This window comes from Bos javanicus, chromosome 10, assembly GCF_032452875.1.
Source record: "Bos javanicus breed banteng chromosome 10, ARS-OSU_banteng_1.0, whole genome shotgun sequence".
In the NCBI taxonomy this organism is placed as follows: Eukaryota; Metazoa; Chordata; class Mammalia; order Artiodactyla; family Bovidae; genus Bos; species Bos javanicus.
In genome coordinates, this window is record NC_083877.1 from 59578461 (window position 1) to 59603726 (window position 25266).

At 41.9% G+C, this 25266-nt stretch overlaps 1 protein-coding gene across 1 annotated transcript in view; it reads right to left on the reverse strand.

Moving 5' to 3' along the window:
* Window positions 1-24604, reverse strand: part of SLC27A2 (solute carrier family 27 member 2) — a 58050-nt gene extending 33446 nt beyond the window's left edge. Inside the window, exons 1-3 of the mRNA XM_061428798.1 lie at window positions 23894-24604; window positions 9159-9368; window positions 3423-3581 (exon numbers count right to left, since the gene is read on the reverse strand). Of these exons, the coding sequence (XP_061284782.1) occupies window positions 3423-3581; window positions 9159-9368; window positions 23894-24371 (847 nt within the window). The 5' untranslated portion in view covers window positions 24372-24604. The remainder of the gene's footprint in view (window positions 1-3422; window positions 3582-9158; window positions 9369-23893) is intronic.
* Window positions 24605-25266: the final 662 nt, after the last annotated feature.

Here is a 25266-nt window from a genome sequence, read left to right on the forward strand (position 1 = left end):
GAGATAGCAAGGGAACATTTCATGTAAAGATGGGCACAAACAAGGACAGAAATGGTATGGACCTAACAGAAGCAGAAGATATTAAGAAGAGATGGCAAGAATATATAGAAGAACTATACAAAAAAGATCTTCACAACTCAGATAATCACGATGATGTGATCACTCACCTAGAGCCAGACATCCTGGAATGTGAAGTCAAGTGGGTCTTAGGAAGCATCACTATGCACAAAACTAATGGAGGTGATGGAATTCCAGTTGAGCTATTTCAAATCCTAAAAGATGATGCTGTGAAAGTGCTGCACTCAATATGTCAGCAAATCTGGAAAACTCAGCAGTGGCCACAGGACTGGAAAAGGTCAGTTTTCATTCCAATCCCAAAGAAATGCAAGGCCAAAGAATGCTCAAACCATCACACAATTGCACTCATCTCACATGATAGGAAAGTAATGCTCAAAATTCTCAAAGCCAGGCTTCAACAGTATGTGAACCATGAACTTCCAGATGTTCAAGCTGGATTTAGAAAATGCAGAGGAACCAGTGTTCAAATTGCCAACATCTACTGTATCTTCAAAAAAGCAAGAGAGTTCCAGAAAAACATCTACTTCTGCTTTATTGACTGTGTCAAAGCCTTTGACTGTGTGGATCACAACAAACTGCGGAAAATTCTTAAAGAGATGGGAATACCAGACCATCTGACCTGCCTCCTGAGAAATCAGTATGCAGCTCAGGAAGCAACAGTAGAACTGGACATGGAACAACAGACTGGTTCCAAATAGGGAAAGGAGTACATCAAGGCTGTATATTGCCACATTGCTTATTTAACTTATATACAGAGTACTTCATGAGAAATGCTGGACTGGATGAAGCACTAGCTGGAATCAAGGTTGCTGGGAGAAATATCAACAACCTCAGATATGCAGATAATACCACCCTCATGGCAGAAATCGAAGAGGAACTAAAGGGCCTCTTGATGAAAGTGAAAGAGGAGAGTGAAAAAGTTGGCTTAAAACTCAACATTCAGAAAACAAAGATCATGGCATCCGGTCCCGTTCAGTTCAGTTCAGTTCAGTTGCTCAGTTGTGTCCGACTCTTTGTGACCCCATGAATTGCAGCACGCCAGGCCTCCCTGTCCATCACCAACTCCCAGAGTTTACCCAAACTCATGTCCATCGAGTTGGTGATGCCATCCTGTCATCTCATCCTCTGTTGTCCCCTTCTCCTCCTGCCCCCAATCCCTTCCAGCATCAGAGTCTCTTCATGGCAAATGAATGGGGAAACAGTGACAGACTATTTGGACTCCAAAATCACTGCAGATGGTGACTGCAACCATGAAATAAAAAGACGCTTGCTCCTTGGAAGAAAAGTTATGACCAACCTAGACAGCATATTAAAAAGCAGAGACATTACTTTACCAACAAAGGTCCATCTAGTCAAAGCTATGGTTTTTCCAGTAGTCATGTATGGATGTGAGAGTTGGACAAAAAGAAAGCTGAGCGCCAAAGAATTGATGCTTTTGAACTGTGGTGTTGGAGAAGACTCTTGATAGTCCCTTGGACTGCAAAGAGATCCAGCCAGTCCATCCTAAAGGAAATCAGTCCTGAATATTCATTGGAAGGACTGATGCTGAAGCTGAAACTCCAATACTTTGGCCACCTGATGCGAAGAGTTGACTCATTGGAAAAGACCCTGATGCTGGGAAAGATTGCAGGTGGGAGGAGAAGGGGACGACAGAGGATGAGACGATTGTATGGCATCACTGACTCAATGGATATGAGTTTGAGTAAACTCTGGGAGTTGGTGATGGATAAGGAGGCCTGGCATGCTGCAGTCCATGGGGTAGCAAAGATTTGGACACTACTGAGTGACTGAACTGAACTGAACTGATTGGGAGAGACCAATATAATCACAAAGGTGCTGATAAGAAGAAGTCAAGAAGGTCAAGAGTAGTAGGAGAAAGCACGACAAAAACAAAAGCCTGGAGTGAAATGTTTTGAAGATGAAAAAAGGGGCTACAAGCCAAAGAATGTGAGCAGCCTCCGGGAGATAGGAAAGGCAAGAAAATGGACTCTTCCCTACAAGCTTCCAGAAGGAATGTAGCCTTGCTGACATCTTGACTTTCGGACTTCTAACTTTCAAAAAAGGGAGAGAACCAACCTGTGTTGTTTTAAACCACAAAGTTCATGGTCATTTGTTACAGTGGCAATAGAAAACTAATACGATAGGTAAAAACAACGTACCTATCATATCCAACCTAACATAAGCGTGAAATGTAGTAAAGTGAAATAAAAATATCACAGATATTTTTCATGTTATTAGTTAATTTCTACACCTAAACATGCAAAATCAAATGTTTAAGGAGAAATTTTTTAAAAATACTATATTTTCCTTTTTAGCATTTATCTATTATGCTTAAGTAGATGTATGAGCGATTGATTTATCCCCAGGAGGGCTTCAGAGTCATTCTGTTTTTGAAGGGCCCAACAATATGATCAGACCCAGGCATTCCTTGCTGATTTGGAGACTGGTATTGGTGCTGGATTAAGGGTTTTATAGCCGATCAGTAAGCTGATGAGGAAAAGGAACAGAGGTTTGGGCAGTCATGTGTATTTGTATATGAATTAATATATGCATACGTTACTATATATACATATATAATTACTTAAAATGTCACATGGGAGAAAAAGTTAAGTTTTTTAGTTTAGTTGGAAAGTTAGAGGTAGTCTCCTGGAAGAGGTGGATATTGGACTGAGACTTCATGTACACAAGGGGCAGAAATCCTGTAGACAATAGTAAGAATGGCAATTCTAATGTAAATGGTAATGTTTCAGAAGGAAAGAGAAGAGATGGGGAAATCTAAGTATTCTGACCGGAGCTGAGAGCCTGTGGGAAGAGGGAAGAATAAAGTAGAATGGGCCAGCTGAATGAGAAGTTTAAACTAGGTGCTAATGGAGATCAACATGCAGATTTCTAAAGACAGAAATGACATAAGAGAATTATTTGTGGAATCAAAGGATCAAGTATCTTAACCTGTATAAAGACCTAAAAGACTTAAAAGAAGCTTGCTCTTTGATATGCTGAACAATTAAAGCATTATATTAAAAGACATGCAGGCATGAGAAAATAGAAATTCTTTTTATTTATTTATTTGGCCTTGGGGCTTGTGGGATCTTAGTTTCCTGATCAGGAATTGAACCCAGGCCCTCAGCAATGAAAATGTGGAGTCCTAACCAATGGACCATCATGGAATTCACTATAAATTCTTTTAGATGTTTGCTATGTGTAAGCCAAACAACCTCAGTATTAACATGGAATTAAACACTATTCCTAGCACAGAGGAAAATAGCAAATTTTGTATTACTTTTCCTTATGAGCACATTGAATGTGTACTGGGCTTCAATACCCTGTTGAGAGGAAAAGCTTACCAGTCACCATACATCCATGTAAGCCAATCAGAAGCGCAGCACTGTGGTACAAGGGTAGGGGGGAATAGATTACATCATCCTGTGTAACCTTGGAGGCGATAGCAAGGCCAATTCCGTACCAAATGCGTTGATGATTGATCTTCGCAGCTTTCGGGAGACCTGCATAAAGGCACAAGAGAAGCATGAGTGAATCAACAATGGTTATTCACAGACACATGGTCTGGGACAGAGATGTATCTTAGGAAGATTCTTCATCTAGTAATTAGAAGATTGCATTTGTTGAGACCAGAAGTTCACAGTTTTTTTCTGTAAAGGACCAGATGGTAAACGTTTTAGGTTTTGCAGGGTCATAAGTCTCTATTGCAACTACTCAACTCTGCTATTACGGCTGAAAGCAGCTAAACACAAAAAGTAATGAACTTGGCCCTGTGGACATGAAACTTTACTTACAGAACTGGTGGTGGTGTGGTGTTTGTGACCCACAGGCTATGGTTTGCTGACCCCTGAGTTAGCTGGTTATTAGAGTGCTAAGATGAGGAAAAACGAATGACTGTCTATTGAATTTCTGCTTTGGGTCTACCATCTTGCTAAGTATCCTTGAAGGACAGGGGTTTGAACTGCCTGGGGTCACTTATATGAGGATTTTTTTCAGTGGTAAACACACCGATGGTTGGTTGAATCCATGGATGAAAAATCGCAGATGCAGAAGAATCTATATGGAGGGCCTTCTATCAGTTTATGTAGATCTTCTGCTGTGTGGACCCTCGTATTGTTCAAGGGTCAACTGTATTGTCAAATTTTCACTCAATTCTTATAATTAATGATATAAGTAGAATTATATTCTCTAGTTCACAGATGAGAAGACTGAGAATCAGAGAGAATACATCCCTATCCATCCTATCTCTTTCCTTCATAGCCACTTCTATGAATTTCTCACATACTCTTCTACAGTTTTTTATGTAAATATAGGCTCATTTGCTCATATGTTCTTGCCCTTTCCCCCAATTAAAAAAAAAAAAAAAGCATACTATTCTGCACTTCCCCCCTTCACTAACAAAGTATTTTTAAGTTCTGTCTATATTTGTATGTAGAAATTTCCCTTATTTTTTCATCCACTTATTCTCTCTGCATTTACTCCTTTGTGTATGTGTTTTATAGTTTATTCACACTAATTTGCAATTTCAAACGACGCTGGTCCACATGTGGAAAAACCTGGTCCACATGGCACTTCACACTGTGAATGATGCTCCATCTGTAGGATAAATTTGCTGATGTGAGACTGCTGGGCCAAAAGGTATCAGACCTCGTAATTTTGTTAGACACTGGCACTTTGCCAGTTATTAGGGCTGTCCCCATTGACTCCCCCGTCAGTAATATAGGAGTGCACCTGTTTCCTCATAGCTCTTCAAAAGTGTCCTTTCAAATGTTGGAATTTCTGACAATCTGAAAGGTGAAAAAATGGTATCTCAGTGTATTTTTAGTACACTATGTACATTTGTATTTTCTTAACTATAATTTATGTAAATTTTTTTATAAGACTCAATTGAAAGAGTATGCTTATATTGTTGCCCATGGGAGTCAGTTTAGTTGGGGAGGCCATGAAGTCATTGCAAAGCGGATGGGTCTAGAGTTTAAAACCTGAGTGGGTCAGTTGGCTTTGTGAAGAGAAAGGCAATCTGTTTAGATTAAGATGCTTCAATATTTGATGGTATTTCCTAAATAAAAGCAAGTTGTTATAAGGCAAAGCAGTATGACTGGCAAACTACCATCATTGTAAACACAGTTCACAATTGATGGTCTTTGATGTCATTAATATTGATGCTCCATTCTATACTAATAATGAGAAACAGAAAAAAGAATCAACAAATCAATTGTATTCACCTTGAAAAAAATTATCCAGATAGTAAAAACTCAGAATTATATTTCTTAAAACAGAAACACACATCTTTTGCTGGTGTTAAGCACTTTCAGAAAACTTCCTGATTTAAAATTTTGTATTAATTAAGAAATAATATTTGGTAACTATTTTGTGCTAATGACTGCTTTTGAGAAACAGGGAAAGCATTTTGTTCTCTGATTGCTTAAATGAATTCTTTTTATTAATGTTTATACTAGTAACTTCCATTGTATAATCATAAGGGATTTGATTTAGGTCATACCTGAATGGTCTAGTGGTTTTCCCTACTTTCTTCAATTTAATAAGGAGTTCATGATCTGAGCCACAGTCAGTTCCCAGTCTTATTTTTGCTGACTGTATAGAGCTTCTCCATCTTTGGCTGCAAAGAATATAATCAATCTGATTTTGGTGTTGACCATCTGGTGATGTCCATGTGTAGAGTCTTCTCTTGTGTTGTTGGAAGAGGGTGTTTGCTATGACCAGTGCATTTTCTTGGCAAAACTCTATTAGTCTTTGCTCTGCTTCATTCTGTATTCCAAGGCCAAATTTGCCTGTTACTCCAGGTATCTCTTGACTTCCTACTTTTGCATTCCAGTCCCCTATAATGAAAAGGACATCCTTTTTGGATTTTAGTTATAGAAGTTCTTGTAGGTATTCATAGAACCGTTCAACTTCAGCTTCTTCAGCATTACTGGTTGGGGCATAGGTTTGGATTACTGTGATATTGAATGGTTTGCCTTGGAAACGAACAGAGATCACTCTGTCGTTTTTGAGATTGCATCCAAGTACTGCATTTCAGACTCTTTTGTTGACCATGATGGCTACTCCATTTCTTCTGCAGGATTCTTGCACATAGTAGTAGATATAATGGTCATCTGAGTTAAATTCACCCATTCCAGTTCATTTTAGTTTGCTGATTTCTAGAATGTCGACGTTCACTCTTGCCATCTCCTGTTTGACCACTTCCAATTTGCCTTGATTCATGGACCTAACATTCCAGGTTCCTATGCAATATTGCTCTTTACAGCATCAGACCTTGTTTCTATCACCAGTCACATCCACAACTGGGTATTGTTTTTGCTTTGGCTCCATTCCTTCATTCTTTCTGGAGTTATCACAATAAACTGTGGAAAATTCTGAAAGAGGTGGGCATACCAGACCACCTGACTTGCCTCTTGAGAAACCTATATGCAGGTCAGGAAGCAACAGTTAAAACTGGACATGGAACAACAGACTGGTTCCAAATAGGAAAAGGAGTACGTCAAGGCTGTATACTATCACCCTGCTTATTTAACTTATATGCAGAGTACATCATGAGAAATGCTGGGCTGGAAGAAGCACAAGCTGGAATTAAGATTGCCGGGAGAAATATCAATAACCTCAGACATGCAGATGATACCACCCTTATGGCAGAAAGTGAAGAGGAACTCAAAAGCCTCTTGATGAAAGTGAAAGAGGAGAGTGAAAAGTTGGCTTAAAGCTCAATATTCAGAAAACAAAGATCATGGCATGTGGTCCCATCACTTCATGGGAAATAGATGGGGAAACAGTGGAAACAGTGTCAGACTTTATTTTTTGGGGCTCCAAAATCACCGCAGATGGTGACTGCAGCCATGAAATTAAAAGATGCTTACTCCTTGGAAGGAAAGTTATGACCAACCTAGATAGCATATTCAAAAGCAGAGACATTACTTTGCCAACAAAGGTCTGTCTAGTCAAGGCTATGGTTTTTCCAGTAGTCATGTTCGGATGTGAGAGTTGGACTGTGAAGAAAGCTGAGCACCGAAGAATTGATGCTTTTGAACTGTGGTGTTGGAGAAGACTCTTGAGAGTCCCTTGGACTGCAGGGAGATCCAACTAGTCCATCCTAAAGGAGATCAGTCCTGGGTGTTCATTGGAAGGAATGATGCTGAGGCTGAAACTCCAGTACTTTGGCCACCTCATGTGAAGAGTTGACTCATTGGAAACGACTCTGATGCTGAGAGGGATTGGGGGCAGGAGGAGAAGGGGACAACAGAGGATGAGATGGCTGAATGGCATCACTGACTTGATGGACGTGAGTTTGGGTGAACTCTGGGAGTTGGTGATGGACAGGGAGGCCTGGCGTGCTGCGATTCATGGGGTCGCAAAGAGTCAGACACGACTGAGCTACTGAACTGAACTGAATACTAGTAACTTGGCAGATATTTTATTCAGAGATAAGAAGAAAGGTAAAATAAACATCAACCCAATTATATTCCAATTAAATCTAAATTCTGAATTATGGGATTGGATCAAAGAGTGCTTATTCTCTTTTTCCCCTAATCTGGGTTTTATACTTCATGGCAAAACCTGCAGTTGTAAACAAGTTCTGTACTTCTCTGTTTAGTATTAAGACTAGAACTCCCAGTCACTAGTTAAGGGCTTGTTTTACCTCAATTACTTCCCAAACCAAAGTTTACAGTTTAGTTTTACCATTCTATTAAGAAATGAGGGTATAAGTTCCATATATTGAGGTAGTTCTGGAGGTAGTGGAAGCATCTGGTTAAACCCTGTCATCCTATCATTCTGTTGACATGGCGAAATAGAACTTTTGACAAAGAACGATAGCTGTTATGCTCTGGAGATGAGCTTTAATAGGTCATCCCAAGCTACCCCTCCTCATAAGGCTCAAAGTAACCCTTATCTCTAATGTTTGATTATTTTACAAGGAGGATGCATGCTAGAATTATCTGCTTGAGTTAAAATTTTAATCAAATGACTCACATATTCAACTTTCCAATATTATTAAGAATAATTAGGATGCTGGGGGTAGCTTCTTATCCTTTCTTAAATATATTCTCTCAGACTTCATATGATTACATTTTGGTAACATTTCCCTGACCTTGAGTAGGCAGACACCAAATAGCTATCAGATGGATGAACTGGGAGGTATTCTGGCAGAGAGGTCAGTTGTATGAGCTGTGGAGTCAGCCTAGCAAAGTGAAGCCTGACACTTCTACTTCCTATCTTGGGAAGCTCTTAAACTCTCTAGGCATCAGTTTCTGAATCTGTAAAACAGGAATAAGAGTAGTACCTGTCTTAAGAGTGGTGGGAGAAATGTATGAACAAATACCACAGAGCTCCTAGAAGAGCACCTAGTACATCTACCTTTAATGTTGCCTGTTCCACATAGCAGTGTTTCAGTAATATAACAGTTGGCAGTGTTTTCTCTTAGCGGCTTATGTAAAATAATAGTACAGCTTACACCGAAGGTGTAAGACATCCTAGATTTGACGAAATACAGCATTTTAGGCCCTAAGCTAAGAGCCATTCTACATCCACAGAACCAAACACCTCCAAGTCATTGTTGCATTGAAAGACAGTGGTCAAAATGTTTGTACAAATATAACCCCATTATTGTTCTATAGCCTTTTTCGGTAGTCCACTTATAATTGGTTATACATTATATATGGATGCTGGACAGAGTATAATCAAAATGTAGCGATCATTAAAAAAATTCCAAAATCTGTTCAGTGCCCAATCTTAATAAAAAAGCAACAATCATTTTGAAAAAAATCCTAACAACCTATTCAGCACCAAATCTTATCATCACCATAATTATTTTTGTAGTTCTTGGTTAACCTCTCTACCTGTTCTATACACCAACTGGGGGAAGTATGTGTACCTTAGAAAAACCCAAATGGTTTCATGTGCTATGGAAAAAGATCATACTTCCCACAGGCAATGAGCTAAATCCCCTGAAGTATTAGTTATCTGATAAGCCTTGCCAAAGAAAGAGAGCATTTAAAAATCTAACCCAACATTTAACTCTTTCAGGATAGGTCCATTGCTTTGAGAATCCTCTCTTTATTTTTTACCTGTGGTTCCAGAAGTATAAATATATAAGGCAGGAGTGGAAAAGGTAACTTCCGACCTCCAGGATTCTGGGACAGGTTCACTTGACACTTCATCCACTTTGTCTAAGAAAGAGTTGACCCCATCCGTGTTAGAAGTTCTGCTCACATAATAGACAGCCACATCATCTTTCTTCAAGCTTGGCAGCACCTCTTCAACAGCGGTTTGTAGTTCTTAATTTAATAAGAGAAAAAAATCCAAACAAACTAAATTAGTCCATTCAAGCTCTATTAGTGCAATACATTTTGTAGTGATTTTGTTTCCACTAAGTGTTGTTAAAACATGTAGACACAGTAATGTTTATAGTTATGTATTTTTAACATGGAATTTACCACATCTGAAAATATCACAAGATCCCAATATTTAAGGGAAGGCTGAGTTTTGATGGTTTAAAAAGCGACAGATGATTGAAATCTGTACATTACATGGCAAATGTAAACAAACCACATAAGGGTAAAAACCAAGATTACATGTGTATGACTTATATGCATATCTGATATATATATATCTCAAAAAACTCCAGAAGTGAATTTAGTTATTCCCAGTGTATGCCCCACAGGACCAGAGATTTTAAAAAAAGAAAATTTTAAGGACAAAGAGAAATGAAAAGAAGGGAACCATGCTACTGAAAGGATAATAGAAGCTAACTTTATGTAACACATTTTTAAAATATCAGCAACAAGTAGTTCTACTAGGAAGGTTCAGCTGATCTGAGACATAAGCTCCAAATTTCATAAGCACATTATCCGACCTAAGAAAAAAAAGGACTGATTAGCATGTTTTTCAAACTCTGAGTCACAATACAGCAGCGAATTGTTAAAATCATTTAAAGTGATGATTTTTCTAAAAAATAAAATAGAAAGTATAACATACATAGGAAGAGGTAAGTATTCTTCTTCTTTTTTTTTTTTTTTTGAGTTTCAGCTATGTGAGTGTGTGAGTGCTGAGCCACACACAAATGTAGCTTTTATAGGGGTCAAGGTAAAACATTTTAAAGGCATTGATGTAATGTGCAAACGATATTTCAGGTTTGTTACTTGAATTTTTGTGCCATTTTAAATTTTATTTTAAATTTTAATTATAAGATGAGATGCTCTTTAAGCTTCTTTGTCTTGAATTGTGATAACTGAAATGAATAGGCCTATTCTTAATAGGAAGGTGACTCAATATCCCAGGGAATTACCTTAGGGAGGCTATATCTGATTCATATTATATGCTTTGTTTTTCAGATATTTACATATAATGTCTCCATCAAGACATGAGATAGCATCTGGATAAATGCATTTAAAAAGTTAAAAAATTTTTTAACCAAAGCAGTCATGCACCTGATAAATATAAATGAAATAGTACAAAAGAGTTGATAATGCAAGTCAGTAGGCCCTTATCTCACAAATAAACCTGCTGCCTGGAGGCAAGGACTTTTAGGTTTTTTGGGTTTTTTTTAGCTGTTTCTTCTAGCAGTCACTTCTTCACCAAATTACATACTTTTCCTGCTACATCATGTCTTACCATTTTTGAAACCCACCTCCATTCCCCCCTTGTTCACCCCCAACAGTTATTATTTTCACTTTATGTTGTCAGGGTTAATGGTATTTTTTATCTATTCTGAGACTATAATTCTATCTTTCTAGCTTTGTCTATGTGTTGGCTCTAGAAATTCTAGAACAAATAATCAGGACTGACAAGATTATGACAATGTAATTATTTCAAATATGACTGTAGAGCCAAGTAACACACTATAAGCATCTTTCCTTTCTTGAACAGTTTTCTCCTGGAGTGTCTACTGGCTATTATTCCTTAATGTACTATTTGTCTCAGTTCTTTTTTAACCTCCATCAGATCAGCTTATTCCTTTTGATGCTCTCTTCTCCTCTTTCATTTTGAATGGTTGCTCTCTAGTTCTTCAGTATTTTGAGAAGATCATCAGAAATATTACTGTTGTAAAAATGGTAACTGGAGTGCTAAGGTCCCTTGCCAGTGCCGTGGTTCAGATTCTCATTATTTCCTACCGAAATTGTCACAATAGCTTCCTGACCGATCTCCTTGCCTCTAACCTCTCCCTGCTTCCAGTGTCAGTGACACCACTGCCCGACTTCTCGTTCTTGCCCTGTTTAAAATCCTTCAGTGGTTGCTTATCCCTTGTGATAGAATCTTTCTAATGCAGTGGATGGTTCTACGGTTCTTCTCAGCCTACATCCCCCGCCCCGATTTTTCTGATGTCATCTTCTTAACTACCCTTGTCCCTTTTCCTCTAATCACACTGATTTATGTGAAGTGAATGGAGCCATAATTCTCACATCTTACCACCTTTGTCCAGGTGGTTTCATCTGCTTGGAACGCCCTCCTGCCCCTAGCCCCTGGTCACTGGAAAAACTTCTGTTCATCCTTCAAAACAGCCTCATTGCATTTAACTCTGTGGTCCTCCCATAGGAGTTTGCATTATACGTCTAGCAGTGTGTTTAGTATGTAGTATAACACGCTTCACTTCTTTTTCTCCTCTATTTGGCAGTGAAAACTTTGAGGTGAAGGGATTATAACTTGATCATCTTGGCCCTGCCGTAAGTGCTTAACAAGTGTTTACAGCTGAAAGAATCTACACAAAGTATTGTATTAGCCACTGGGGAAGAGACAGAGGAATAAGCAAAAGCTGTTGATGTTCAAGGATTTAGATATTGCAATACTGTGAGTTGATAAATCTCCAGTCAAATGCAAAATTAAATCATTTTTGTGATAGAGGTATGTCTTACATCCAAGTAAGGGACACGAAAGTAAATTAAAAATAAAACAAAACTACTATTGCTACTTAAAGAATTAAGAAATCTCTCTCCCTCCTTCTCTTCTACCTGAGACTGAGCCTATTTAGTTATACAGTGTGTTCATAAATTACCTGGATTATTTCTTATTCTTCTCCTCTCTCTCTCCCAACAGTTATTTGACATCTATTTAAAGTGTGTTTCCTGTGTGCATGGTTCTCAGCATTGGAACCAACAGTGTGTATAGCAGATACTGTTTTCACAGAGCCCAGGTCTAAGGGGGAGGAATCAAGAAATAATCCATTGAAATAAGGTGTCATAGGTGGTGTTTTGGAAGCACAGAGGAGGGGCATGAAAACAACCCAGAGGAAGTGTTACCTCAACTGATTCCTGAAGGGTGAGTAGGAGTTGGCAAGATGAAGATCCACTGAGATGGACTCAGCCTGTTTGTAGCCATGGAACAGCTTATGTAAAGACCCACAGGCAAACAAGTGAGCTTTAGTCACTCAGTCGAGTCTGACTCTTTGTGACCCCAGTGGACTATAGCCCATCAGGCTCCTCTGTCATGGAATTCCCCAGGCAAGAATTCTGGAGTGGGTAGTCATTCCCTTCTCCAGGGGATCTTTCTGACTCAGAAATTGAAACAGGGTCTCCCGTGCTGCATGCAGACAGATTCCTTACTGTCTGAGCCACCAGGGAAGCCCAGAGGCAAACAGCAGGATGCCAGAGCAGGTCAAACAGGCTAAAGCTGACTGATACGTAGAATGAGAGGGAAAAATGTTGGGAGAAGAAACTGGATGTAGGTAGGGACCAGGTCTCTGGCTTACATCAGGTACGTGGGTGGGAGAAGGCAAGGACCAGAGGTAGGGAGGCCATTTGATAGATCAAGCTTTACATTAAGGTAGCCACAGAGCCTAGAGAGAAGTAGATGCATTTAAGAGATGGTTGGGAGGTAGAACAGACAAGATTTGGTAAGTCTTGATGAGAGAAAAATTATAAGTCAAAAGAGACTTTAATTTTTTCTGTAATTTTTTGAAAGTAGATGTATGCAGGCATTAATGATATATCTGAAATTAGTAGTTTCTTAGATAATTTATAATTATTATATAAAATAATAATAGTAATAATGAAATAAACAGCCAACTCATTGGAAAAGACCCTGATGCTGGGAAAGATTGAAGGCAAAAGGAGAAGAGGGCAGCAGAGGATGAGATGGTTGGACAGCATCACCTGATTCAATGGACATGAACTTGGACAAACTCCAGGAGATAGTGAGGGTCAGGGAGGCCTGGTATGCTGAAGCATACCATGTAACAACTTAGTGACTGAACAACAGAATAATAAAGGTAAAAGGAAATGCAATTAAGCAGGTATCATGCTTGATCACAGTTCAAGTAATCTGGACAATTGGGGCTTCCGTTCCCTCATGTTTCCACTTGGCCCTCTGCATGCTTTTGGTTTACAATCCCTGACCTTTCACAGAGGTCATCTTATCTGAAGGGAAGGCCATTGCCCCAGCCCAGCACAGTTTCTTTACCTGACCTCTGGGCTGTTGGTGTAGAATTTACGTTTGGATATTGACTTGAGGTTCCAGTCGCTCCCAATCATATCAAGGCATACCTCACATGTCCTATACTGACCTTTACTTTACCTACCTGATAAATCCCTGATGCTGGAAAAGATTGGGGGCAGGAGGAGAAGGGGGCATCAGAGGATGAGATGGTTGGATGGCATCATGGATTCAATGGACATGAGTTTGAGCAAACTCAGGGAGATAGTGAAGGACAGGGAAGCCTGGTGTACTGCAGTTCATGGGGTGCCAAAGAATCAGACACAACATATGTCCTATGGTAGCAGACATTTTCCCTTTAAACTAAAGATGCAATATTTATATAAATACATCTATACACACATATATAAACTGAGATTGGAAGGGAAATTCTGGATGTGAATGCAACTCATTAACTGTATATTTAACATTTAATGTCTTTTCTTAAATCTGTTATAAATAGGACTGGCCCCCATGTTTTCTGCTTCACACATGAATTTTTTTGGTAATTATTACTATAAATCTGCTTACTGAAGATTAAGTGAAAAGTGAAAGTGTCAGTTGCTCAGCTGTGTCCATGTGCCCATGTCATTGTGTCTTTCTGTGCCCATGGACTGTAGCCCACCAGGCTCCTCTGTCTTTGGAATTTCCCAAGCAAGCACACTGGAGTGGGTAGCCATTCCCTTCTCCAGGGGATATTCCCAACCCAGGGATCAAACCTGAGTCTCCTGCATTGCAGGCAGATTCTTTACCATCTGAGTCACCAGGAAAACCCACTTAAGATAGACGTGGCAATCCACAAGGACACATAAGATCAAATGATTCTACTTGACACAGGCTGAGCTCCCTGGAATTCTGAGACTTTTGTGTAGGGGTCCTCTTGGGAATGATGCCTGCGGGGCTGCAATGGAGGTAGACTGGATGGAGGAAGAGATTGTGCTTCGATGCAGCCATGCAGTGGCCTCCCTCAATTGATCTTACCTGGACTCTGGGCCCGGGATGGCCCTTCAGGCTGTCCCAAATGAAACAAAGTAGGTTCTACCTCTGTGCCTGCCCACCAACCAGTCATGGGATGCAGATTGGGGCAGTAGTACTTGACCTTGGGTAAAGAGGCTTTCTTCAACTAACGGCAAGTCCTGGAATGGTTCTCGGCTGATAGCTGGCCGTTGCCAATGCCTCCAGCAGCAGAGGAAGGAGTACCTCAGTCCTGGAGTGGGGAATGGGGCAGCGCATCACAGCATCCACCACACCTTTCATTCTTACTGATTAAACATTTACAAATTTCTTTTGTGGAGGACAGTTTGTATAGTAGCTTTACATACATCACCTCACATAATTTTCACAACAACCCTGTGTTTTAGACAATGGTAACCTTGTTTCCACAAATGAGGACAGAAGCTCAGTGAGTCTCTATATGGATCATTACATACAAAACAAAAAGAATTATATTGGGCTTCTAGGATTACCACTTTCTTGTACTAGTCGTTCAAGTTCAAGTTTCGGTAAAGGACCTTGAGATTTTGGAAGACGCTGTCTACTTGACATGCTCAGTGCTCGTGAAAGCATTCGGATCTGCCTCTCAGTAGTAATATGGATCATCTCTTATTTGTCTTTCTGATGAAGAGAATAACCTCAAGTTTTATGAAAAGCATGGGTATGAGAAATAGTATTCACAGAAAGTTGCCTGCACCTGAAGGGTGTACAGTAGATCTGTCCTTTCTTCATTAGCCTGAGCTGAGATCATGGATGGGTGTAGAACCCCAGAGAGCCCCCTTGGTGGCTCAGATGATAAAGAATCTGCTTGTAATGTAGGAGACAAGAGTGGGACACGATTGAGTGACTAACACTTTCACTTTCACTTATAGAACCTCAGAGAAAGCAGTACACATTTGATGATGGAAAACCAACTGATTATAACATCTGCATTCCTTAAGATCCATTTTATAGAAAAGAAAAAAATCAGGTTTTTTCTGAAGTTTCCTCTCCCACTTACAACCCTCTTTTTTTTTTTTTTAAAAGAAGGTCAGAAGAGAAATTTCTGAGGACACAGGCCCATTCCTCGAAAGCAGGGAGAGAGGGTGGGTAGTGAGCTGAATCAGTCTTCGTCACCAAAGTGGCAAAATGCAACTGGCTAAACCCACTGCTTTTAAATAGGAAAAACATTCAATCTAGTAGCTTGTTTTGCTATTAGATTGCCTCATGGAGAGAGTAACTAACCAAGTTAGTTACATAAAACACCCCAGAAATGTTTACCAATAAAGTAAGATTTGAAAAGACGGCAGAGGACAGAAATGGTTTTGATCAGAATTTCAGGATGATGTGAACTGGTTGGCAGATGAACAAATCAGAATTGAAGACTTTCCTTCAGTCAGAAAGGCAACTGAAACAAACTGGTTCTAACACAGATCATGGAGACAGTCTGAAAATAGTTTTAAAAATACAGTTTGTAACTGTGATTTCTCATTTCTATTACTGGCAGTTTGGAATTATAGTAATTAATAATCTAGCATATAGTCTGTACATCAACACAATGTCATAGAACACCCTTCAGATAGAGGCTTGCATAACCTCCCCTAGGGCTTCCTTGGTGACTCAGATGGTAAAGAATCTTTTTGTAATGCAGGAGACCTGGGTTCAATCCCTGGGTCAGTAAGATCCCCTGGAGAAGGGCATGGCAACCCACTCTGGTATTCTTGCCTGGAAAATCCCAAAGACAGAGGAGCCTGACAGGCTACAGCCTATGGGGCTACAGCCCATGAGTTCTCAAAGAGACACAACTGAATGACTGACACTCACTTTTCGCATACCCTCACCTTCCCTCCACAATGCAAATCACCTTGAGGTCAGAAAGACGTTTAATCAAGGCTAAGTCCCTCAGGAGTAAAGAAATTTTTAGCAGGGAGATACACACTCATCTCATATTTATATAGTTACATAATTTCTTAACATTATTTTTCACTTCTCTCAGTTAAAGTTCTTGGTCAAAGTATCTTGCTTTCTAACTAGCCCTAGAATCAAAGGTAATTCCTTGTCAGAGATTACCAGATCATACCAGGCCCTACATAATCATTTGATATCCATAAGCAAACAAGTCACCTGTCTACCACCTGTGTACTTCCTGGTTTCTCAGAGGCTGTGGGAGGTCTTTTTCAAACACTGGCTGCTTATATTCATTATGCAGTATAATCTGAACTCTGTCCTTCTTCTGGATTCAATAACATTCACTGCGGATTTAGAATTTATTTTGTCTTTATCCCTTCACTCCTTTCTTATTGCTAAAGAAAATAAACTGATAAACATTCCCAAACATGCCAGCAATGTGCTGGTTTGTTTTTGAATGGAGATGTACAATCGTCCTCCCTTGCAAGCTTTAGTTATGAGCAGGTCAAGAAGAAAAATTTTACAGAACGTCTTTAAGCGAGCTCTCTCTTCAAACTGTGGGCTGCTTGTCTGGGACTCTAGCTCTTGAATACCCTCCTCATTTGTCGTCTGGGTTTCTGTGCCCTTCCATCCTGGGCACAGACTCTCCCCAGCAGCCCATTCTGTGCCCATCACCAGCTCCCTCTCTCGCAGTGAGTCCTGGAGAGAGAGTCTGTCTTGTAGCCCTCTGCCAGAAGAAAACTGGGAGGCAAAATAAGTCTGTGATATAAAAAAGAATGAAATGATGCCATTTGCAGCAACATAGATGGACCTAGAGAGTATTATACTGAGTGAAGTAAATCAGAGAAGGAGAAATATTGTATGACATCCCTCATATGTGGAATCTAAAAAGATGATACAAATGAACTTACTTATAGAGCAAAAAAAGACTCACAGACTTAGAAAATGAACTTATGGTTGCCGGGGTGGAGGGGAAGGATGGGGAGAAGGAATAGTTAGGGAGTTTGGGATGGGCATGTAACACTGCTATATTTAAAATGTATAACCAACAAGGACCTACTAGCACAGGGAACTCTGCTCAATGTTATGTGGCAGCCTGGATGGGAGGGGGGTTTAGGGGAGAATGGATACATGTACGTGTATGGCTGAATCCCTTTGCTGTTCACCTGAAACTATCACAACATTGCTTGTTGATGGCTATATCCCAATATAAAATAAAGTTTAAAAAAACTTGTGGCAGATTCATGTATGTATTAATGTATACATTTGTATACATGTATTAATGCCATACAATGTATGGCAAAACCAATACAATATTGTAAAGTAATTATCCTCCAATTAAAATAAATAAATTTATATTAAAAAATTTTTTAAAAAGTCTGTGGTAGGGAGAGGCTGGGCCTGGGGCAGATTGGGTCTAAATGGATTTTCTCAAATCAGGATATATTTGACTGTTTTAACATCATTTTTTTTTTTCATGCCCTCATGACCATCCCAATAGTTCTTAAACTTCAAAGAAGAAAGCTTGTTACAACCAACCAAAAGAATGGAACTTTTTTTTTTAATGGAACTTATTAATGCCACCAACAAAGGTCTGTCTAGCCAAAGCTATGGTTTTCCCAGTAGTCATGTATGGATGTGAGAGCTGGACTATAAAGAAAACTGAATGCTGAAGAATTGATGCTTTTGAACTGTGGTATTGGACAAGACTCTTGAGAGTCCCTTGGACTGCAAGGAGATCCAACCAGTCCATCCTAAAGGAAATCAATTCTGACTATTCATTGGAAGGACTGATGCTTAAGCTGAAACTCCAATACTTTGGCCACCTGATGCAAAGAACTGACTCATTGGAAAAGCCCCTGATGCTGGGCAAGACTGAAGGCGGGATGAGAAGGGGACGACAGAGGATGAGATGGTTGGATGGCATCACCGACTCAACGGACGTGAGTTTGAGTAAACTCTGGGAGTTGGTGATGGACAGGGAGGCCTGGCGCGCTGCAGTCCATCAGGTCACAAAGAGTTGGACACGACTGGGCGACTGAACTGAACTGATTAATGCCACAAATATTTACTGAGTGACGACTATGTGCTAGGTATTACTAAGGCATTATTCAAAGATATATGAGAGAACTGTAACCTGTTGAGACAAAGTACATTGAAGCAACACACCTAAGTTGCAACACACCTAAGTTACTTCTTGAGCAGCCCAGAAGAGGAATGGAGAGGCTATATCTATGCCCTGATTCTTGACTGAAGCTTGCACTAGAAAATTACCTCCTTGCATGAGTCTGAGGCCACCACTGTTGGCCATTCCTTGGGTTTTCTGAGTCCTATTTTCTCTATAGTAGAGTTTCCTCAGTAAACAGTTTAAAAATGACTAACACTTAAGCCCAGCCTACTGTAGTCCTTACATAGTAAAACTCTTTAACAAAGCATCTCATTGTGTTGGTGGTGGTTTAGTCATTAAGTCATGTCTGACTCTTGTGACCCTGTGGTCTGAAGCCTGCCAGGCTCCTCTGTCCATGGGATTCTCCAGGCAAGAATACTGGAGTGAGTTGGAGACCTGAGGAAAAATGCCTCTGGGCTCCTCCTGCCTAGAATTCCTGCTCCCCAATTGCACTTACCTACGCTCTGTTGTCACGGAGAAGGAAATGGCAACCCACTCCAGTATTCTTGCCTGGAGAATCCCCTGGGCAAAGGAGCCTGATGGGCTGCTGACCATGGGGTCACACAGAGTCAGTCACGACTGAAGCAACTTAGCAGCAGCAGCAGCTCTGTTGTCAATGCCCCCAAGAAACATTCATCCTCTCTTTTTCTTCTACAGCATCCTGAAGCCCTCCCAGTATACTTATCACATTCTCCTCATCATTCCAATCACATGTGACTTAGTTCTTCAACTGGACTGTAAGATCCTTAAACTAATTTAGCTTTTTCTCTCTGCCTCCCACCAGGACAACTAGCTTGTACCTTGTGGGAAATGTTTGTTGATATGATATCAAATTGTTATACCATCTGCTTTTCTGCATCTAACCTCAAAAGTTTATCTGACAAGAGTTCTCTTTGGTCCTGACATTAGTTTTAGAATGTTCTCCTCTTTTAGAACTTTCAATGATGCAATACTTTTGAAAGCTATTGGAAACATTTTATCTTATCACATTGTTTAAAGGAGGTCAAATTTTATTTTTTACAACCCTGAAAGACCAGGTCAAAGATAATTGGGAACATTTTATCACTTCTCTGGATCTCAATCTTGAAACACAAAGTATCTTTAATTGTTGCCTGCGTGCTAAGTAGCTTCAGTCATCTCCGACTCTCTGTGCGCCTATAGACTGCAGCCTGCCAGGCTGTTCTGTCCATGGGATTCTTCAGACAAGAATACAGGAGTGGGTTGCTGTGATCCAAGGGATCTTTCCAACTCAGGAATCAAACCTAGGTCTCTTATGTCTACCTGCATGGGCAGGTGGGCTGTTTACCACGAGCGCCACCTGGGAAGCCCATCTTTGTTACTAAAGCCTTATACAAGAGTAGTATCAACACTGGGGGTGCTGTGCATGATTGGTTGAGCCATGCAAGGTAGACCTGGCCAGTGAGCTAATGAAGGAGTTATCCTTCCAGGAGAAGAGCTAGGTTAGCAACAATCTTGCTGCTAAATCACTTCAGTCGTGTCCGACTCTGTGCGACCCCATAGACGGCAGCCCACCAGGCTCCCCTGTCCCTGGGATTCTCCAGGCAAGAGCATTGGAGTGGGGTGCCATTTCCTTCTCCGATGTATGAAAGTGAAAAGTGAAAGTGAAGTTGCTCAGTCATGTCCGACTCCTAGTGACCCCATGGATTGCAGCCTACCAGGCTCCTCTGTCCATGGGATTTTCCAGGCAAGAGTACTGGAGTAGGGTGCCATAATGTTAGCATAAATGGAAACAAAGCAAATTCACTATTTGGGGGACTCTTTTTTAAAAAAAATATTCTATGTTATATGAAATTAAGTATGGCTTCCCGTCTTACCTGTTTTGGGAAACTGCTTGAAAAACTACTGGCCCAATAAATTGGTTTCTATCAACTACAACACTGATGGAGGTTCCAATAGCTGAAGGTAATTTTACCATGTGATTACTTACATTAGAGTAGTCTATGGAGAAGGATCCTGAAATGCACCACACAGAGAAAATCCTGTTTTCTGGGAGATGGGTGTTTCTGATTGATGCAGGGAGGTGTTGTGAGTCTTTGGTTTTCTCTAAGTATAGTAAGTTCTGATGAAAAAAATTGGGCACTGAAATGCCTGACAGGATTGAGCCCTGTTAAGCTTTGTGAAGAGTCCCCCAAATTCATGACAAGGGGATCAATCTTCATCATAAACACCACTGTGCCAGTCCTTTGTATATGCTCCAGAATTTGACACAGTTGAAACTCAAGAAACCCATGAGCTCTGAGGTTGAAATTTGAAGTAAAGAATCAAACTCTGTTGAATTGTCACCTCTCTAACATTTGTAAAACTTCTCATCTTTCTGTCTCCTGTTTAGATGGCATAATAGAATATAAAAAGCATCCTAGAAGTGAGACAAAAATAATTGGGTTCTGTCTCCAGCTCTCTCTGACCCTGGGCAATTGATATCACTCCTCTGGGCCTTCGTTCATTCAACTATTAAACAAACAACTATTAAACAAAGTGGGAATTACCAGACTCAAAGCCTATTCCTTAGATGATCTGCTTCCAAATCATCTAGGAGTGGGATGGGGCTTGCTGTAAAAATATACTTTCCTGCCTCCCCCACAGTCCTGCTGAATCAGTGTTTTTGGGGGGATGAGGCTCAGGAAATTGTTTTTTAAAATGAGCTCCCCAGGTGATCCTTCCACTCATTAAAGTGACTCTTCTAAACGTTTTACTGAAGTATAACACACTTGTTAGGAGAAGGCAATGGCACCCCACTCCAGTACTCTTGTCTGGAGAATCCCATGGATGGAGGAGCCTGGTAGGCTGAGGTTCATGGGGTCGCTAAGAGTCTGACACAACTGAGTGACTTCACTTTCACTTTCATGCATTGGAGAAGGAAATGGCACCCCACTCCAGTGTTCTTGCCTGGAGAATCCCAGGGACGGGGGATCCTGGTGGGCTGCCGTCTATGGGGTCGCACAGAGTCGGACACGACTGAAGTGACTTAGCAGCAGCAGCAGCAACACACTTGTTAAGAGTTATATAAACAACACATTTGTTATATAACACACTTGTTAATCTTAGGATATCTCTAAGATTCTTTCCAACTTTAAAGAATTTGAAGAATCAGTCCATTCAACACATTTGCACATGGGCACGTTTACTAACCAGCATGCAACTTTGGACTCTGTTACCCCCATGGCAGTAACTGTTTTGGATCAGAGTGCAATTCTGCATGTGGTGTAACAGTTTCTCAGTGATTTGGAAAAACAGAATGGTTTTCAAATGTATGGCTTCTCTCAAAGGTCAGTTTACTGTCAGAGTGCTGTAGGTCCACTGGAAAGTCATTCAAATTTGACCTGAATGTTGGAATTTCATTATACTATCTACGTATGCTGACCAAAGCATAATACTCAGTGACAGAAGACTGTTGCCTGGGCAAAAAGGGAGATATCTGGTTGTATTCCTGATTTGATTACAGAACCAAACTCCAGTATAGTCATTTAAATCGAAGCTTCTTTGTCAACAAAACTCCCAGGCCTTGACTTCCTCACGAGGGGACCTGGAATAATATGCAGGAAAAGAAGTACTTAAATACCTCCTGAAGTACACAGATCACTGTGTTAATAACTTTCCTCTGAATCAAGTGGTAAATGGGTTTAAGAGAGTCTTGCAGTTACTAAATAGTGAAGTTGTCTCTTTCCCCAGGCAACTAGAAATTGTTGGGAATTTTCTTCAAAAAGCTATCCCTTTCAAATAATGTGTGTGTGTGTGTGTGTGTGCGCGCGCGTGCACGCGTGTGCTCAGGCACTCAGCTGTGTTCAACTCTTTGTGACCCCATAGACTGTAGCCCACCAGGCTCCTCTGTCCATGGGGTTCTCCAGACAAGAATACTGGAGTGGGTAGCCATGCTCTTCTCCAGGGTATCTTCCCGACCCAGGAGTTGAACCTGAGTCTCTTGCCTCTCCTGCATTGGCAAGTGGATTCTTTACCACTATGCCACATGGGAAGCCCTCAAATAATGCCTTTAAAATTACCCCTTTGCTTTTCAGCTTTTATGCAAAGCCTTCATTTCTTTTTGGATTATTTATGTCTGATGAAACAGGTGTGTAGTTTCCTGGCTTCCCAAAATGAATAGACATGTTGACTTACTGTAACTAGGCAAACTCCTTAGTGTACTTCAGAGTCCTCAACTATGAAATGAAGGCGGAGAAAAGATGGATGCTTAGTCTGTTCCAGCTCTAACACTTTTCATTTGTGAAGAGAAAGATTTCTCTGTGAAGAGAAAGGTAGCATGGTGTAGGGAGAGTCATGAGCTCTGAAACTAGACAGACCTAGGTTGGAATTTTAAGCCTCAGTTTCTTCAGCTGTGTGACAGGGGGTAATGATATATTAATTCTCAGGGTAATAAAAGCATCCAGCATAGAGCTTGGCACAGAAAGAAAGACATTCCAGAAAGGTGAGACTTCCTGGCTCCCTACTTCCCCACATCTTTTAGCCCACACCTGTTTAGCCCTCCTCTTACTGAGAGAGTGAAAAGCAATCCTTGGTCCTTATTCAAATGTAGGGACAAGCTTCCTGGGATAGGAAAACCAGCTAGTCCTTTGGGTAACAGGTTCTCGGATTCTTCCTGACCTGGTCACCACTGGAGCATGAAGTTACCATTTCAGGTCTTGTTGAAAAGCTGCAGGAGGCAACTACAGAACCAAAGGTCACTGTTGCTATAAACGTAATGAGGGCTCACTAGGGCTTGCAGCAGGTGATCAAAGTCTTCTTGGGGATCAGGTGGATTCTCTCTTTCTGCAGTGAGAATCCAGGGAGGCTAACAGAATTTGAGAGCTGGAAGCAGTCTTGAAGACCATCACAGAGGAGGAAACCAAGATATGGAGGGGGAAAGTGACTTTCCCAGGATTATACAGTCAATCAAGGAGCAGAGGGAACAGTCTCTCTGGATCCTCTGGACTTCACACTTTAGACCCTCTGGATTTTAATGCAGATATTGTCAGCACCAGCTAGGACCTTGAATTCTGGAGGCAGACAGATCTAGTTAACCCCCTCCTCCCAATTCTGTGATCTGGGACATAAAGCTTCACCTCTCTGGTCTGACTGGTCTCATCTACAAAGTCAACCCTATCTGTTGTATTACCAGCAACACTACATGTACGGTGATTCACATAATATCTGGCTTGATCAGCTTCTACAACAGAAGGTTCTAATAACCATTAATTAGCGTTTGGAGGAAGGGTTGCCATCCCCTCTCTCTACATCTCTAGTTCTGATCTGAACCCTCATCCCCCGCAACCCCTATGCCAGGCTGTCAAGAAGAGAAGGAGCCCAGTGCCAGGGTGAGGTGGTCCCCAGGCTCACCTGGTGAGACCAGTAGAACCTTCGCTCCAGAGCACTGAAAGCAGTGCAACAGGGACTTCCCGCGGATGTTGTAGTTGAGGCACGCCATGGCACAGCCCAGCTTGATCAGTCCCAGCCACAGCCATATGTAAGCTGGTTCATTGCCCATGAAAATTGCCACGCAGTCTCCCTGCCGCAGGCCGAGGTGGTCGCGCAGCGCCCGAGCCACTTGGTTGCTGCGTCGGTCCACCTGCGCGTAGGTGAGCGTCTCGTCGTGGAAGAGCAGGAAAGGCTTGTGTGGAGTCTGCTGCACTTTCTCCAGAAAGGCGTAGAGGATGGTGCGCACCGGACGGCGCTTCCCATTGCTGCGCGCCCGCTGGGCCACGCCGGCTACCAGCAGGAAGTAGCGCAAGTCCTGGAAGAAGTAAGGGCAGCAGAGGTTCACCAGCAGCGGGAGCATCAGCAACCCCGCCAGAACCGCGTAGACGACTGGCAACATGACGGCGGCGGAGCCCCCTACCCCCTCCAGGGCGGTGGGCGCACTTCGAGCGTGCAGGGCGGCGGCGGAATGGGCTTCTCTAGGGCTGCGGGCGGTGCGGGGATGCACAGCGAGGAGGGGGCGACAGTGGAGCTTTTGGGCCGCCCGCGCACCGCTGCGGGATCTCTGGCAGAAGGAGCTGGGGTGCTGGCTGTTGGGTGTGACAGGCAGGCTGAGCCTGCCCCCTCGTGAGGGTGCAGTAACCTGTGCGTAGGCCCCGCCCCGGCGGTCCTCCGCTGGCTTTAAGGGCGGCTCCGCGGCTCGCTGAGGCCTCGGCCACCTCCCCGCCCGAGCGCGGCGGCCTGGGGGCAAAGCTGGGCTCCCCGACGGTGTGACCTTATAAAAATGGTGACCGTAAGACGCCTTAGAAGACGCTGAGAAGATTAGAGGGGATAATACAGGCGGAGCGCTAGTGTACCTTTTAGAGATGACTGATGGTTATTACCAATAAAGTGCCTTATAAATACGAGAACAGTCCTATGATTTCCTAGTAGCGGGTAGCAGGTGCCACTGCCAAATCAGAATCGCATCTCTCCTTCCTGGTCTCGGGGGCTTTCCGCCTGGTCTCTCTTTGTTTCTCACATTTGCTTTCCGCCACGCCCCCCACGCCGCCCCTTGCACCTCCTGCCCCCCTCCCCACCCCCGCCGGACCCCGCCCCATTCCCCCCACCTACGTCCAGATCCCCGCCAAACCCGGAGCTAATTGCCAGGCAGGCTCTAGTGATAAAGAATTCAAGGGTGAACAAAAGCGCCTTCGATTGACGCCTCCAGCTCATCCCAGCCCGGGGGGCAGTGCGTGAAGCGCTCTAATCCGAGACGTCATGCGGGGCCCAGCTAGCCCAGATTAGGCTGGAGG